The sequence below is a fragment of the Euleptes europaea genome, chromosome 6, assembly GCF_029931775.1.
Source record: "Euleptes europaea isolate rEulEur1 chromosome 6, rEulEur1.hap1, whole genome shotgun sequence".
Lineage (NCBI taxonomy): Eukaryota > Metazoa > Chordata > Lepidosauria > Squamata > Sphaerodactylidae > Euleptes > Euleptes europaea.
This window is the reverse complement of record NC_079317.1, coordinates 10,936,067-10,950,116: the sequence shown is the minus strand read 5'-3', so window position 1 is coordinate 10,950,116 and position 14,050 is coordinate 10,936,067. Positions and strand designations below refer to the sequence as shown.

Sequence of the window (14,050 nt, the reverse complement as noted above, 5' to 3'; positions counted from 1 at the left end):
GTTGGGCTTGTTGGTTCTGTTGTCATTGAGAGGCTTTTGGCCAATGGTTGCTTACTCTTATGTGTTTGGTTATTCTTTGCCCTGGCAAAACCATGGAATTTTTTCCCCACAGGAAGAAATGGAGGATGGTTGGGGGCACCTTGTTCAGGGACCCATAGACCCCGTGGTTCAACTCACTTGAAACTCAGGGGGTCTTAATGGACAGACAGCACTAACTCTGCTGCAATTTTGGTGTCATTTTCTCAAAAGAAAAAAGAGCCACACCAGCCCCCTATAAATATTCCCCATCGGGAGTAATGGACCCAAATAATTTTGAAATTCCAAAAAACAAAACAAAAACACACACACATGAACCCAAATACCAAACGGGTACTTGGGACCTGAATAACCAAGAATACCAGTATTTATGCCCTCTCTGAAATCCTAATTCAAACAATGCCAATTATTTTTTAGGTATATATCCCCTACTTACAAGGGTAAGCATGCATCTGAACACCCTAGGAAGAACAGAAGCTGGCAGGAGGGTGGTAGGGTGGAGCAGAAAAATAGCTGGTGGAGAAAAGGTTAGCCCTTCCACTCACTATGCGCTCAAAATGACCCCTGTTGTGTAGCACTATTGTTTGGTTATATGGGCGTGTGTGTAACACATAGCATTCACAGACCGAAAAGATTTTTCTTAATAGGATTTGAGAGCCAGCATGGTGTAATGGTTAAGAGTGGTGGTTTGGAGCGGTGGACTCTAATCAGGAGAACCGGATTTGATTCTTCACACCTCCACATGAATGGCGGATGCTAATCTGGTGAACCTGGTTGGTTTCCCCACTCCTACACATGAAGCCAGCTGGGTGACCTTGGGCTAGTCACAGCTCTCTTAGAGCTCTCTCAGCCCCACCTACCTCACAGGGTGTTTGTTGTGGGGAGGGGAAGGGAAGGTGATTGTAAGCCGGTTTGATTCTTCCTTAAGTGGTAGAGATGCTAATTTTTTGGGGGGGGGGCTTTGAGTATTGTCACAAATGTATTCCCGCCCCCCATACACTCACACACCTTGTTCAAACCACAGATGGACTCTACAATATAAATACAGGCTGCCAAAGTGCTTCAAAAAACAGCAACTGAATTAGTCTGAAGTTCCATTGAATGTAAGAGGAGGAGCAAGAAAAAACAGATGCCTGAAACTGAAAAGAATAATAATGCATTGAAAGATGATTACATTGGAGAAGATACGGGTTTCTCGCCCCGTATGAGTTAAGTTAATAGCCCTGTGCAGCAGCATTTGCTATGCGGGGTGGGGATGGCTAATCAGACAAAGACCCTTTCAGCTACCACCGTTTTAACTGGGAAAAAAAATCAGCAGAGACAGTAACTCAAATGTGAAAATGGATTCCTCACCAAGCGGAGTGCAAATGCCAGCCATTTTCCAACGATGAAAGCAAAATTGTTCATCAACAAGACTCCTGCTCGAAACCTCAGTGATTTTTAAATTTCAGTTCTTTTTATTAAAAGAGAGAATATCTTTTTCTTGTGTTTTGTCTTTGTCTTTTGCTTCACTTGCTAGAGGCGGTTCTTAGTTGTCCCACTGTGCTGTGTGTGTTAGATGCCTTACCAAAATTAGAAATTCCCTGACAGTTCGCACAACTCTTACACAACGGTTAAATTGCTGAAGCATTTATTCTGCTGGAAAGAGGGCTCAGGGCCAGCTTAGACACTAGGCAAACCTAGGCCGTTGCCTTCAGCGCCAGATTTTGAAAGGGACCAAGAAGAGGAAGAAAAAGAAGAGTTGGTTTTTATATGCCAACTTCCTCTACTGGCTTACAATCACCTTCCCTCCTCACAACAGACACCCTGTCAGGTAGGTGGGGTTGAGAGAGCTCTAAGAGAACTGTGACTAACCCAAGGTCACCCAGCTGGCTTCATCTGGAGGAATGGGGAATCAAACCCGGTTCTCCAGATCAGAGTCCACCGCTTCAAACCACCGTGCTTAACCACTACACCACTCTGGCCCTCTGTCGGAAATATTGAAGAGTGACTACTGGAGTTATATTGCTGCCTGACATTTTGTGGTTGCCCTGCCTCTTGCAATACCCATTTTATGATTGGCCCCACCTCCTGTGGCAGCCACTATGTGATTGTGCTCATTGCCCTCTGTCAGACTTTCAAAGGCTCCCAGAGGTTCAAAAAGGTTGTGGACCCCTGGGTTAAGGTCTAAAACAAGAAGCTGTCTATTTAAGTTCTATTTGGAGATCCCGGGGACTTCATGTGGAATATTCTATTAGCAAAGTGTGCATTCCATTACTGACCTAACATCCCGCCCAGGTCATATAACAAACGCAATCATGCCCTCTTGCTGCAGTTGATAATTAAGGGGTTAAACGTTACATCAGAATTCTTACCGGGAATTTTTTTGGCCCAGCCAATCATATGGACCAGTTCTTTGTCAGCGAGTTTCGTCAGAGACATCATCATGGAAGCTTCTGTAAATGGCTTGCTGGGACGGCTGACCAATACGTTTGGGGGCTCAGCTTCGAGTAATATTGAAATGAACTGTTCCGGGCTCAGCACGTTAACAAGGATCTCTTTAATTTGGGCGGTATTTTCAGGATTCTTTTTCACTTTACTTAAGCAATGCACCGGATCTTCCGAGTTACGATGGCGGCGTATGATACGGTACCCACAGCGCTCCCGTCTTGAACCTGGAGTTTTAAAAGGTACAGAACTGCATGCCCTTTGTTGTTTTGATATATTTCATTAACCCAATTATTGCATGCACTTATGCCGGGCGGAGGAACATCTAATAACGATTTTTAAAAAGTCATAACGGAAAAGAAACTGTGGACAAGCTCATTACCGAATTTCACAACATATTTGAACATTTTCCCATCAGGAAGAAACTGGTCAACTTGAAACAAAAATTCAGGTCTCATTCAATCACCCACCAGCTTGTTCCAGGGTAGAGAAACCTGTTCATCAATAACACAGATGGGAAGAACACCATCTTAGATCTCATGAACACGGGCGCCTGTGCATATCGAAAAGGGGGTCACCGTGGTCTAGTAAGTACCAAGCTGTCCATGGGCATTTGGGCGGCCCCTTTCTCTTGACGGAAGGGAGACAAAAGTTTGTGCCAAGGGCTGACTTGCAATGGGTATAGCAAGGGTAGGTGGCCCTACATTTTTGAGACCCTGAAGCTTGAACTGTTATGGGGGCCCCTTTGCAACCAGCAACAATAGGGCAACATCCAACAAGGTCCAAAGGGCCTGGCTGCCCTTTCAAGGACTTCGAGGCCCAAATGGTGGAGAACAGGGTGGTGGGGTGGAGTCCTTGAAAATGGGCCACACAACGAGCCCTTCCCACCAGCAATGAGGTCTGGATAACCGCTGTTATCTTCTTCAGTGTGGTTGTTCTATGGCAGAAGTATTGGTTCATTCTCTAATAAAGAGGTAGAAGGTCAGCAGAGGGGGCTCGTTAGGATAAAGAGGTACAAATCTGATTTTTAGTGTTAAAATACACAGACGGGATGAGTGCAGCCTGAATTGAGAATTCAGATGTCTTTTTATTGTTCCGATTGGCTCTAGCCTAAGGGCTGAGCTATAGAACTATTAAGCTGTGCACCAACGGAGGATTCGAGGATCCAGCTGCCAAAATGTAGGCTATGAATAGATTCTGGCCAGCTCAGCAAGCCCATACAGCTGGGGGTTTGGGAGTTGCAAGCCCCTAAGATAATCTTGAAATTTGACCAATTACAGGGACATTTTGAGGCCATCTGAAATGGGCATTAGAGCATATTCTAAGGTCAATTTGAAGTAACCCACTGGCTTACGATTCTATCACTAAAATAGTTTTATTTTAATAACAAACACTTTTAAAAAACCCACATTGATTTTGTTGAGAAGTTCACTCATTAAAAAAAAAAGTTCCTTCAGGGCCCCTCCAGGATTAGGGGCCCGGAAGCTTAAGCTTCATTAGTTTCATAGTAGACCCGCCACTGGTTCATGGGCATTTGGGCAGCCCCCTTTCTCTTGATGGAGGTGAGACAAAAGTTTTTGTCAAGGGCTGGCTTGCAGTGGGTCATAGCAAGGGAGCTGTTCTGCTACATATGAAACTCTGACTCTGAATCAGGTTGCCTGAATGATTTAGCATTGGGGGGGGGGGCGTGGCTCAGTGGTAGAGCACCTGCTCGGCATGCAGAAGGTCCCAGGTTCAATCCCCGGCATCTCCAGTTAAAGGGACTAGGCAAGTAGGTGATGTGAAAGACCTCAGCCTGAGACCCTGGAGAGCCACTGCCGGTCTGAGTAAACAATACTGAATTTGGTGGACTCAGGGTCTGATTTAGTATAAGGCAGCTTCATGTGTGTTCATGTGGGTTCTCTGTGAATGTGTTGTGCGCTGTTAGCGAGAGATAGCCCCCTTTCCGGCCATACTCCACTCCTGACACAGATGGGTCTCCAGCCCGGCCAGCACCTTGAATTGAGCCCAGAAGCAAACTGGAAGCCAGTGTGGTTGGAACAAGACTGCAGCGATATGGTCCCTATGATCCACTCTGGTCACCACTCTGGCCATAGCATTCTGTACCAACAGTAGCTCCTGGACAGTCTTCAAGGGTCACCCCATGTAGAGTTCATTGTAGTAATCTAATATAGATGTTACCAGGGCATACACCACAGTGGCAAGATCTTTTTGGTCCAGGAAGGGCCGCAGCTGCCTCAGTAGCTTAAGCTGCTGAAAGGCATCCCTAGCCACCTGTTTATCCAACAGAAGTCCCGGGCCCAGAAGCACCCCCAAGCTGTGAACGTTCTACTCTAGGGGAAGTGCAATCCCATCCAGAACAGGGTTAACTCAAGGTTTCCACAGCCTACCTGGGATTTGCTGGTACAGCGAGATAGAGTTGAGTGTCACCTGCATATTGGTGACATCTCAGCCCAAATCTCCAGATGACCTCTCCCAGTGGCTTTACATAGATGTTGAAAAACGTGGGGGACAAGGCGAAACGTTGGGGAACCCCATAAGCCAAAGACCCAGGGGCAGAGCAGCAGCTCTCTAGCACCACACTCTGAAACCTACCCTCAAGGTAGGACCAGAACCATCCCAGAACAGTGCCTCCCAGGCCCAGGCCCAAAAGGTGATCCAGAAGGATATCATGATCAACGCTATCGAAAGCCGCGAAGAGGTCCAGGAGAGCTAAGAGGGTCGCGCTCCCCCTGTTCCTCTCCTGACACAAGTCATCTACCAGGGCAACCAAGGCCATTTCAGTCTGATAACCAGGCCTGAAACCCAGTCTGGAATGGGTCTAAATAATCCACTTTGTTCAGGAATCTCTGCGGTGGGCCAGCCACCATTCATTCCATCACCTTGCTCAAGAATGGTACATTTTAGACTAGATGGTCATTATTCAACTATCCTGGGTCCAGAGTAAGTCTCTTTAGGAGAGGGTGTGCCACTGCCCGCTTCAAGGCAAGAGCGACCACCCCATCTCTCAGGGAGGCATTTACTGACTCCCGGACACAGTCCACCAGCCTTCCCATGGGCCAAGAGTCATACATACAGTAGTAGGTCTCAAACTTCCTAGAATCCTGTCCATATCCTTAAAACGCACAAGCTGAATGGTATCCCACACAAGTGGACAAATGGGCACTCTGGGACCATCCAATCCTTTCGTTGCTAATGTAGAGTCCAAGTCAGAATGGATGCGAGACATTTTATCTGCAAAGTGCTTAGCCAAATATAGAGGAGGGTGCCGAGTTGTTTTCTGTTGCTCCAGAAGGTCGGACCAGAACCAACGGGTTGAAATTAAATCAAAAGAGTTTCCGTCTAGACATTAGGAAGAATTTTCTAACTGTTAGAGCGGTTCCTCAGCGCAACAGGCTTCCTGGGGAGGTGGTAAGCTCTCCTTCCCTGGAGGTTTTGAAGCAGAGGCTAGATGGCCATCTGTCAGCAATGATGATTCTATGACCTTAGGCAGATCATGAGAAGGAGGACATCTTGGCCATCTTCTGGGCATGAAGTATGGGTCACTGGAGTTGTGTGTGGGGGGAAATAGTTTGGAATTTCCTGCATTGTGCAGGGGGTTGGACCAGATGACCCTGGTCGTCCCTTCCAACTGCAAAATGATTGCAGCAGTTTGCAGAACAGTATCTGCTCCCGCTGGCCAGAACCCTCTGACCTCCCAGTTCTGCAGGTCTACATTGTGCAGATGCAACGGTGGCGGGAAAGCACTGCTTCTTTGCTGCCTCCTCGACCACAGAATGGGCTTTAAAATGAGCCTGGCCAGATTCATCCTTTCTCTGTCGCTCTAGCTGACTCCCCTGTCTTCCCATCTTGCCCTTGTAAGCCTATCTAAAATTAGTTTTAGTATCACCTATTGATATATAGGCAATTTGGGGGCCTGTGAGAAATCACTGCTTCGGAAGAGGAGACATGATAGGGAGGTTTTTTCCCCTAACCAAACTTTCCCTTTCTAGAATACTGTAATTTCTTAGGGCTTGATCAAGCCAATCTCCCGACCCCTGCAATTTTCCTCCCCCCAACATTTCACCGAGTCTCTACTGACATCGGTGCTCTATTCCTCCCAGAGGAAATGAGCACATGCCATCCTCATCGGACTGTTTATCTTGGTGGTTATCTCCATTTCTTTCATTTACATTTTTTCTGCATCTCGGTGCAATGGCTTGCGTATGAAGAAGTTCATGTTTTGTGGGTGACCTGGTTTCATTGCCCTTCTTATAATCACTTAACTATGAAGTTCAGTATTAGGAAGAACAAGCTGGTGGCCTGCATGGAAGTTACAGGGGAGAAACATTATTTGGAAATTCACTAATCTGGAGAACAGGGGTTTGATTCCCCACTCCTCCACACGGGTGGCGGACGCTAATCTGGTGAACTGGGTTGCTTCCCCCACTCCTACACATGAAGCCAGCTGGGTGACCTTGGGCTAGTCACAGCTCTCTTAGAGCTATCTCAGCCCCACCTACCTCACAGGGTATCTGTTGTGGGGAGAGGAAGGGAAGGTGATTGTAAGCAGGTTTAATTCTGCCTTGAGTGGTAGAGAAAGTTGGCACGTAAAAGCCAACTCTTCTTCTTCTACACTGTGTTACTGAAGCTAAGATGTGGCAGCCCTTTTGTGGCTGCGCTGCCTCTTGCAGCAGCCATTTTGTGACAGCCATTTTTGCTGCTCTGCCCACTATGACTTGTCAGAATGCCACATGTGCCCACAGTCTCCAAAAGGTTGGAGACCCCTGCCTTAAAGGATTTCAGTGCTAGATCCCTGACAGGTCTCACATCACATGTTTTTTTTAGATGCACCCTAAGAAGAAGAATTGGTTTTTATATGCCGACTTTCTCTACCACTTAAAGAAGAATCAAACCAGCTTACAATCACCTTCCCTTCCCCTCCCCACAACAGACACCCTGCGAGGTAAGTGAGTCTGAGAGAGCTGTGACTGGCCCAAGGTCACCCAGCTGGCTTTGTGTGTAGGAGCAGGGAAACAAATCCAGTTCACCAGATGAGCCTCCGCCGCTCCTGTGGAGGAGTGGGAAATCAAACCCGGTTCTCCAGATCAGACTCCACCGATCCAAACCACTGGTCTTAACCACTACACCACGCTGGCTCTCAACTTAAGCCATGTCTCAATAATACATAAGAGCAAATCTAATAATAGATAGTTTAAAACCCCTGCAAAACCTCTGAAAAGAAATAACTAAAGTTCCTCACTGTAGGCGCATGCACGTGCAACTCTTTGACTGCATATCCCCTAAGGGGTTAAATATGGCCAATGATCTTACCTCCTTCTTGTAAATTAACACCTGCACCTGGGATCAATCCTAATGAGTAATGCAGTAAGCATTTAAGTATACTGCCTGTATGGAATTAATTGACTGGAAACAAGAAAGGATTCTTGTCGGGTTGACACCACACAAGTCACTGTGTATGAAAATTCATTTATGATTGTAAGTATAATTATAATTATATTATATATGTGTAAAATAATTAATATTACAATGCTTAGAATGTTAATTTATAGTTCTATTTAAATAATTTATCAACAGACCAGCATTCTGATATTACAGACAAATGCTGAGGATACAAGGGACGTTCTGAGAGAGGATCCAGACGTCATAAATATATGTCCTTCAGGGTTGCTGAAGAAATATTGAAACAGGCAAAGATACCGGAATCCTGTTCTACTCAACTGGACTCAAGGACATTTATGGACAATATATGCATAATTCATGAAAGAAAGACACCACAAGTCAATTGCTAATTTCTGTTGAATTTGATTTTTTTATGAATTTTGCCTTGTTGTATATATAATACTGTACATTTAATTTTGTTGATTGAAAAGGTGCTATGAAGCAATAGTGCAATCTGAGGAAATTATATTTATAAATATTGATATAAGTGAATCATTAGCCTACATCTGTGATTTTTGAATACTACCAATTTACAGTTGAATTTACATTTTTTTGAATAGTAACTGGAGGTTGGCAACCCTAGCTGGACATCATATCCCTGCTCAGCTCTCTCCTGTAGATCAGTTCCCCTGGAGAAAATAGCCACTTTGGCAATTGGACTCTATGGCATCGAAGCCCCTCCCCAAACCCTGCCCTCCTCAGGCTCCACCCAAAAAACCTCCCGCCGGTGGCGAAGAGGGACCAGGCAACCCTAGCAATGATGAGGGCTAGAAACGTAACTCCTGAAGACTGATAGGATGCTAGTAGTTGCTGCGGGACAAACCACTCAAGGACCTGCATACACCTAGCCTGCATCCCAGATTCAGAAGATGTGACTGAACTGAAATTCTGTTGACCCTTTTCTTTTCCCCGTAATTGAAATCTCTGAAGTTTAAGTATTTAACTAAAGCCTTTCCTTTAAAGGACTGGGATGGTGATGTCTTGGGCTTTGAATAATTGCTAATTTCCTTGTCGAAAGAAAAGGTTACAGCTGGCAATTATGTGTGGAACAATTCATTCTTCATCCAGCGATTTAATGATGCCTTATGTCGCATTCAAAATTGGGCATTCTTGAACTAAACTAGAAATAGTCACATCATTAGAAAAAAAAAGACGATTCTGCTAAGAAGGATCACTTAGCCACTTACAAATTCATTGAGGTTAGTTCATATTTTATTCTGCCCCCTAGAATGGACTGCTTTGCCAGAAGTGTATGCATATTAACTTAATCAGCAGCAGGGCCCTAACTTCATTTAAAGAACACTTGACCTTCTTGACAAAATATATTTTCCAAAAGCCAAACTCAACTGGAAGTACCTGGCTTGTGCCTCCTCGTGAATCCCGTATTGATCCTGTATCAACCTGCTCTTATTTTGCCTAAAACATCTGCCGTGCTTGCTTGTCTATAATTACTATCTGTTTCGAAAAAGAACAACAGAAGTACAAACTGAGTTGCATTTAGTGAACGCAGACAGGAAATAAGTCCAACTCGTGAAGCTGCCTTATCGTGCCTCAGAAGAAGAGTTGGTTTTTATATGCCGACTTTCTCTATCTCTTAAGGAAGAATCGAACTGGCTTAGAATCGCTTCCCCTTCCTCTCCCCACACCAGACACCCTGGGAGGTAGGTGGGGCTGAGAGAGCTCAAAGAGAGCTGTGACTAGCCCAAGGTCACACAGCTGGCTTCATGTGTAGGAGTGGGGAAACCAACCCTGTTCACCAGATTAGCGTCCGCTGCACATGTGGAGGAGTGGGGAATCAAACCTGGTCCTCCAGATTAGAGCCCACCGCTCCAAACCACCACTCAAGAGCCAGCGTGGTGTAGTGGTTAAGAGCGGTGGTTTGGAGCAGTGGACTCTGATCTGGAGAACCGGGTTTGATTCCCCACTCCTCCACATGAGTGGCGGAGGCTAATCTGGCGAACTGGATTTGTTTCCTTGCTCCTGCACATGAAGCCAGCTGTGTGACCTTGTACTAGTCATATTCTCTCAGCCCCACCGACCTCACAGGGTGTCTGTTGTGGGGAGAGGAAGGTGATTGTAAGCTGGTTTGATTTTGCCTTAAGTGGTAGAGAAACTCGGCATATAAAAACCAACTCTTCTTCTTAACCACTGCACCACGCTGGCTCAGATGGTTGGTTGAAAGCCCTGTACATAAACTGCCCAGTTAGCCTGCTATGACAACATCCTGCATTGCTACTCTATATCAGATGACACCCAGGCTGTCCCCATAGCAGGTACCAAGGTTCGTGACTGGGTGTTTACGTGTGATACTGCATCAGACAGGCAATCAATCTCCCAGTCCTAATTCTCCCCATGGTTTAAACAGTTTAAAAGGGATCATGCCAGTGCTTCATATCTGGTCAGTATCCCCTTCCACAATCTCAGAATAGCTTTCACCTCAATCTGGTTTCAAACCATGTCAACGGCTTTGATAGCTGGACGTCACTCCCAAACACCGCGGGCCTCTCGTCTGTGCATCTGTGGAGCCGCAGTTCCTGAGGACCTCATGCATTATATTTTATAATGTCCTCTTTATACAGAGCCCAGATCTAAATTTCTCACAGTGCTTCTAAAGGGCCTAAATCTCTTTTCAGATTCAGAGAAGCTCCTCTTTCTCCTCTCAGACGCCGATCTAGTTGTCTCCTATAGAGTGTCTCTCTTTGCCTTAGCAGCCAAGAAAATTCAGGCTAAGGCTTTTTTAAAAAATCAGGGTATTTAATGCATTTAAAGAGCCCCGTGGCGCAGAGTGGTAGCTGCAGTCCAAGCTCTGCTCACGACCTGAGTTCGATCCCAACGGAAGTCGGTTTCAGGTAGCCGGCTCAAGGTTGACTCAGCCTTCCATCCTTCCGAGGCCGGTAAAATGAGTACCCAGCTTGCTGGAGGTAAAGGGAAGACGACCGGGGAAGGCACCGGCAAACCACCCCATAAACAAAAGACTGTCTAGGAAACGTCGGGATGTGATGTCACCCCATGGGTAAGGAATGACCTGGTGCTTGCACAGGGGACCTTTACCTTTACTTTTTTTTAAATTTAATGCATTTACTGATTAGCATTTTTTGGTCAGACTGTTTTAATGTTATAATTTATGACTAGGTTTTATATGACAGATTGTAATGGCCTTCAGCGACAAATAATAAACTTTATTGTATTGTATCATAAGAACCTAAGTTCAGCCCTGCTGGATCAGACCAGGGGTCCATCTAGTCCAGCATCCTGTCTCACACAGTAACCAAGCAGTTCCTCTGGAGGTCCAAGAACAGGGCATAGAGGAGAAGGAGAAGAAGTAGTAGTAGTAGAAGAAGAAGAGTTGGTTTTTATACCATGCTTTTCTCTACCTCAAAGCGGCTTACAATCACCTTCCCCTCCCCACAACAGACACCTTGTGAGGTAGGTGGGGCTGAGAAAGCTCTGAGAGAACTGTGACTAGCCCAAGGTCAGCCAGCAGGCTTCATGTGGAGGAGTGGGGAATCAAACCCAGTTCACCAGATTAGCATCCGCCACTCATGTGGAGGAGTGGGGGATCCAACCCAGTTCTCCAGAGTAGGGTTGCCAACCTCAAGGAGGCTCCTGGACACTGAGAGACACTGTCCTTCAGTGTTACTCCTCTGAAGACGCCGGCCACAGCTGCTGGCGAAACGTCAGGAAAGAAAATACCAAGACCACGGTTACACAGCCCGGATAACCTACGCGAACCAAGGCACCTGGATATTTCCCATTATTACAATTGCTCTCCAGATGCTCAAGATCAGTTCCCCTGGAAAAAATGGCTGTGTTGGAGGGTGAACTCTATGGTATTATACCATGATGAGGTCATTCCCCTCCCCAAACCCTGCCTTCCCCAGACTCCACCCCCAAAATCTATTCTCCGGAGATAATGGCCCAGCTGATATCTCCATATGGCTCTTTTTCCCAACAGCGAACATCTGACATTATTTGCTCTTTAATGGAAATACTAATTTATTTTTGTACTGCAGTGTACAGTATAATAGTCAGTGGGTGTATACTAAATCAAGTACTTTTGGTGTAGGAAACTATTTTGGGTTTTTAAACCCAAGATAAGTGATCTCTTCAACAATCCCGAGCCTATTGAAAATGTGAGTTTCTTGGCTTCCAAGAGTGCTCCAGGGAAGAAAACAGTATTTATTTTCCGCACTTCACCTCCCTGCATCCTTAATAATGCTAGTTTATTTTAAATTCATAGATACACAGAGGTCAACAGGAGAGTCACCTTATAAATAATCAAAATGGGCGTTCGGCCTCTTCTGCTCAGAGATGTCTGTGTTGTTCTCAGCTGCCAAAAATTCAAGGCTGCCTGACATCACCTTACCTCACTGTTCTCTTATAAATGAACTGATTAGATGCTCTGACAGAATTCAGCTTTGATTGCTATACATATATAATTTCTGTTTTCCTCTCCTGGAATAAAAGGATAATGATTGAGCTGGACGTGCTCTCCAAAGTGATACAAGACACGAGAAACCTCAAGCAAAATTCATGGTGGAAACGGCTTTTCGTTTCCAGTGTAAAGTCACAAGCACTAATGATATATATATTTTATGCCACAAAAACCACCCTATCTCGGATGCAGAAGTTTAGGAAAGCACCTGTGCTCCCAGAAAAACAAATGTTTTCATGTTAAAGTTGCAAATAACTTAAACTGACGTTATCTATGGCCGACAAATAGGGATACTACTAATTTTGTTACGGCATATGCTGGACAGTCGAACATACTGTGCTTGAATGATACGATTATTTGTGAACCAATCACCTGTAGGGTTGCCAGCCTCCAGGAACTCGCTCTACGTAGGGCTGTCCTTGATACTGATCCGGAAACTCCAGCTGGTTCAAAATGCAGCAGTATGGGTCCTTACTGGGACCCCACTGAGAGTACATATATAGCCAGTGCTCTGACAAATGCACTGGCTCCTGGTGGAGTATCGGATCAGGTTCAAGGTGCTGGTTTTAACCTTTGAAGCCCTAAAAGGTCTGGGACCGTCGTATCTGCAGGACCGTCTCTCCTGGTACCCCCCCCCCACACACAAATGGCAACCTACTGATGGTTCCCGCCCCAAAGAGTGTCTGGCTGTCCTCAGCTAGGGCCAGGGCTTTCTCAGCCCTGGCCCTAACCTGGTGGAACTCTCTCTCTAGCAAGACCAGGGCCCTGCGGGATCTAGCACAGTTCTGCAGGGCCTGTAAGACCGAGATGTTCAAACAGGTCTATGGTTGAGGGCAGCAACAGTGTTTATTATAGCTGGCCTCTCTCTGTTCCATCTTGTGTGTGTGTGTGTGTGTTAAGTGCCATCAAGTTGCTTCCGACTCATGGCGACCCTATGAATGAAAGTCTTCCAAAATGTCCTATCTTTGACAGCCTTGCTCAGATCTTGCAAATTGAAGGCTGTGGCATCCTTTATTGAGTCCATCCATCTCTTGTTGGGTCTTCCTCTTTTCCTGCTGCCCTCCACTTTTCCTAGCATTACTGTCTTTTCCAGTGACTCTTTTCGTCTCATGACGTGACCAAAATACGATAGCCTCAGTTTAGTCATTTTAGCTTCTGTTCCATCTTACTGAGCCTTAATTGGGTCCCTAATCGCAATTTCTCAGACCCGCCCTGGACCTATGGGCCAATACATAGGCGCCAATTTAATTGCTAGATTTAATTGCTAGGTTTAATTGCTAGATTTAAATTGCTAGCAATTTAATTGCTAGATTTAATTGCTAGATTTAATTGTTAGAATTGTATTGAATTTAAATTTTATATTGTGTGTGTGGGGGGGTTGTATTTTCGTAGATGTTAGCCGCTCTGAACCCAACTCTGGTCAGGACAGAGAGCGGGATATAAGTTTAATAAAACAAAATAAAATAAATATTCTGTTACAAAATGGCACTAAGCAGAGGTGTGACACTGGGAACCCAGCAGAATTTTTTTTTTTTTTTGCAGAGCAACAGGAACAGCTGTCTTGAGCCAAAAGGAAAGTTGAGGTATATACATTTTAATTAATAAATAATTACTGAACACCAGACGTTAATTCAAAGATCACGCTTAGTGTGGCCTTTTATATCATGTTAGCTTCTAAGCTAAGGAAGAAATTTGTTGAAAATCAGACCC

General features: G+C 45.3%; 1 protein-coding gene across 1 annotated transcript in view; it reads right to left on the bottom strand.

Moving 5' to 3' along the window:
* Window positions 1–14,050, bottom strand: part of ESR2 (estrogen receptor 2) — a 46,503-nt gene that overhangs the window by 18,138 nt on the left and 14,315 nt on the right. Inside the window, exon 4 of the mRNA XM_056850729.1 lies at window positions 2,391–2,690. Within this exon, the coding sequence (XP_056706707.1) occupies window positions 2,391–2,690 (300 nt within the window). The remainder of the gene's footprint in view (window positions 1–2,390; window positions 2,691–14,050) is intronic.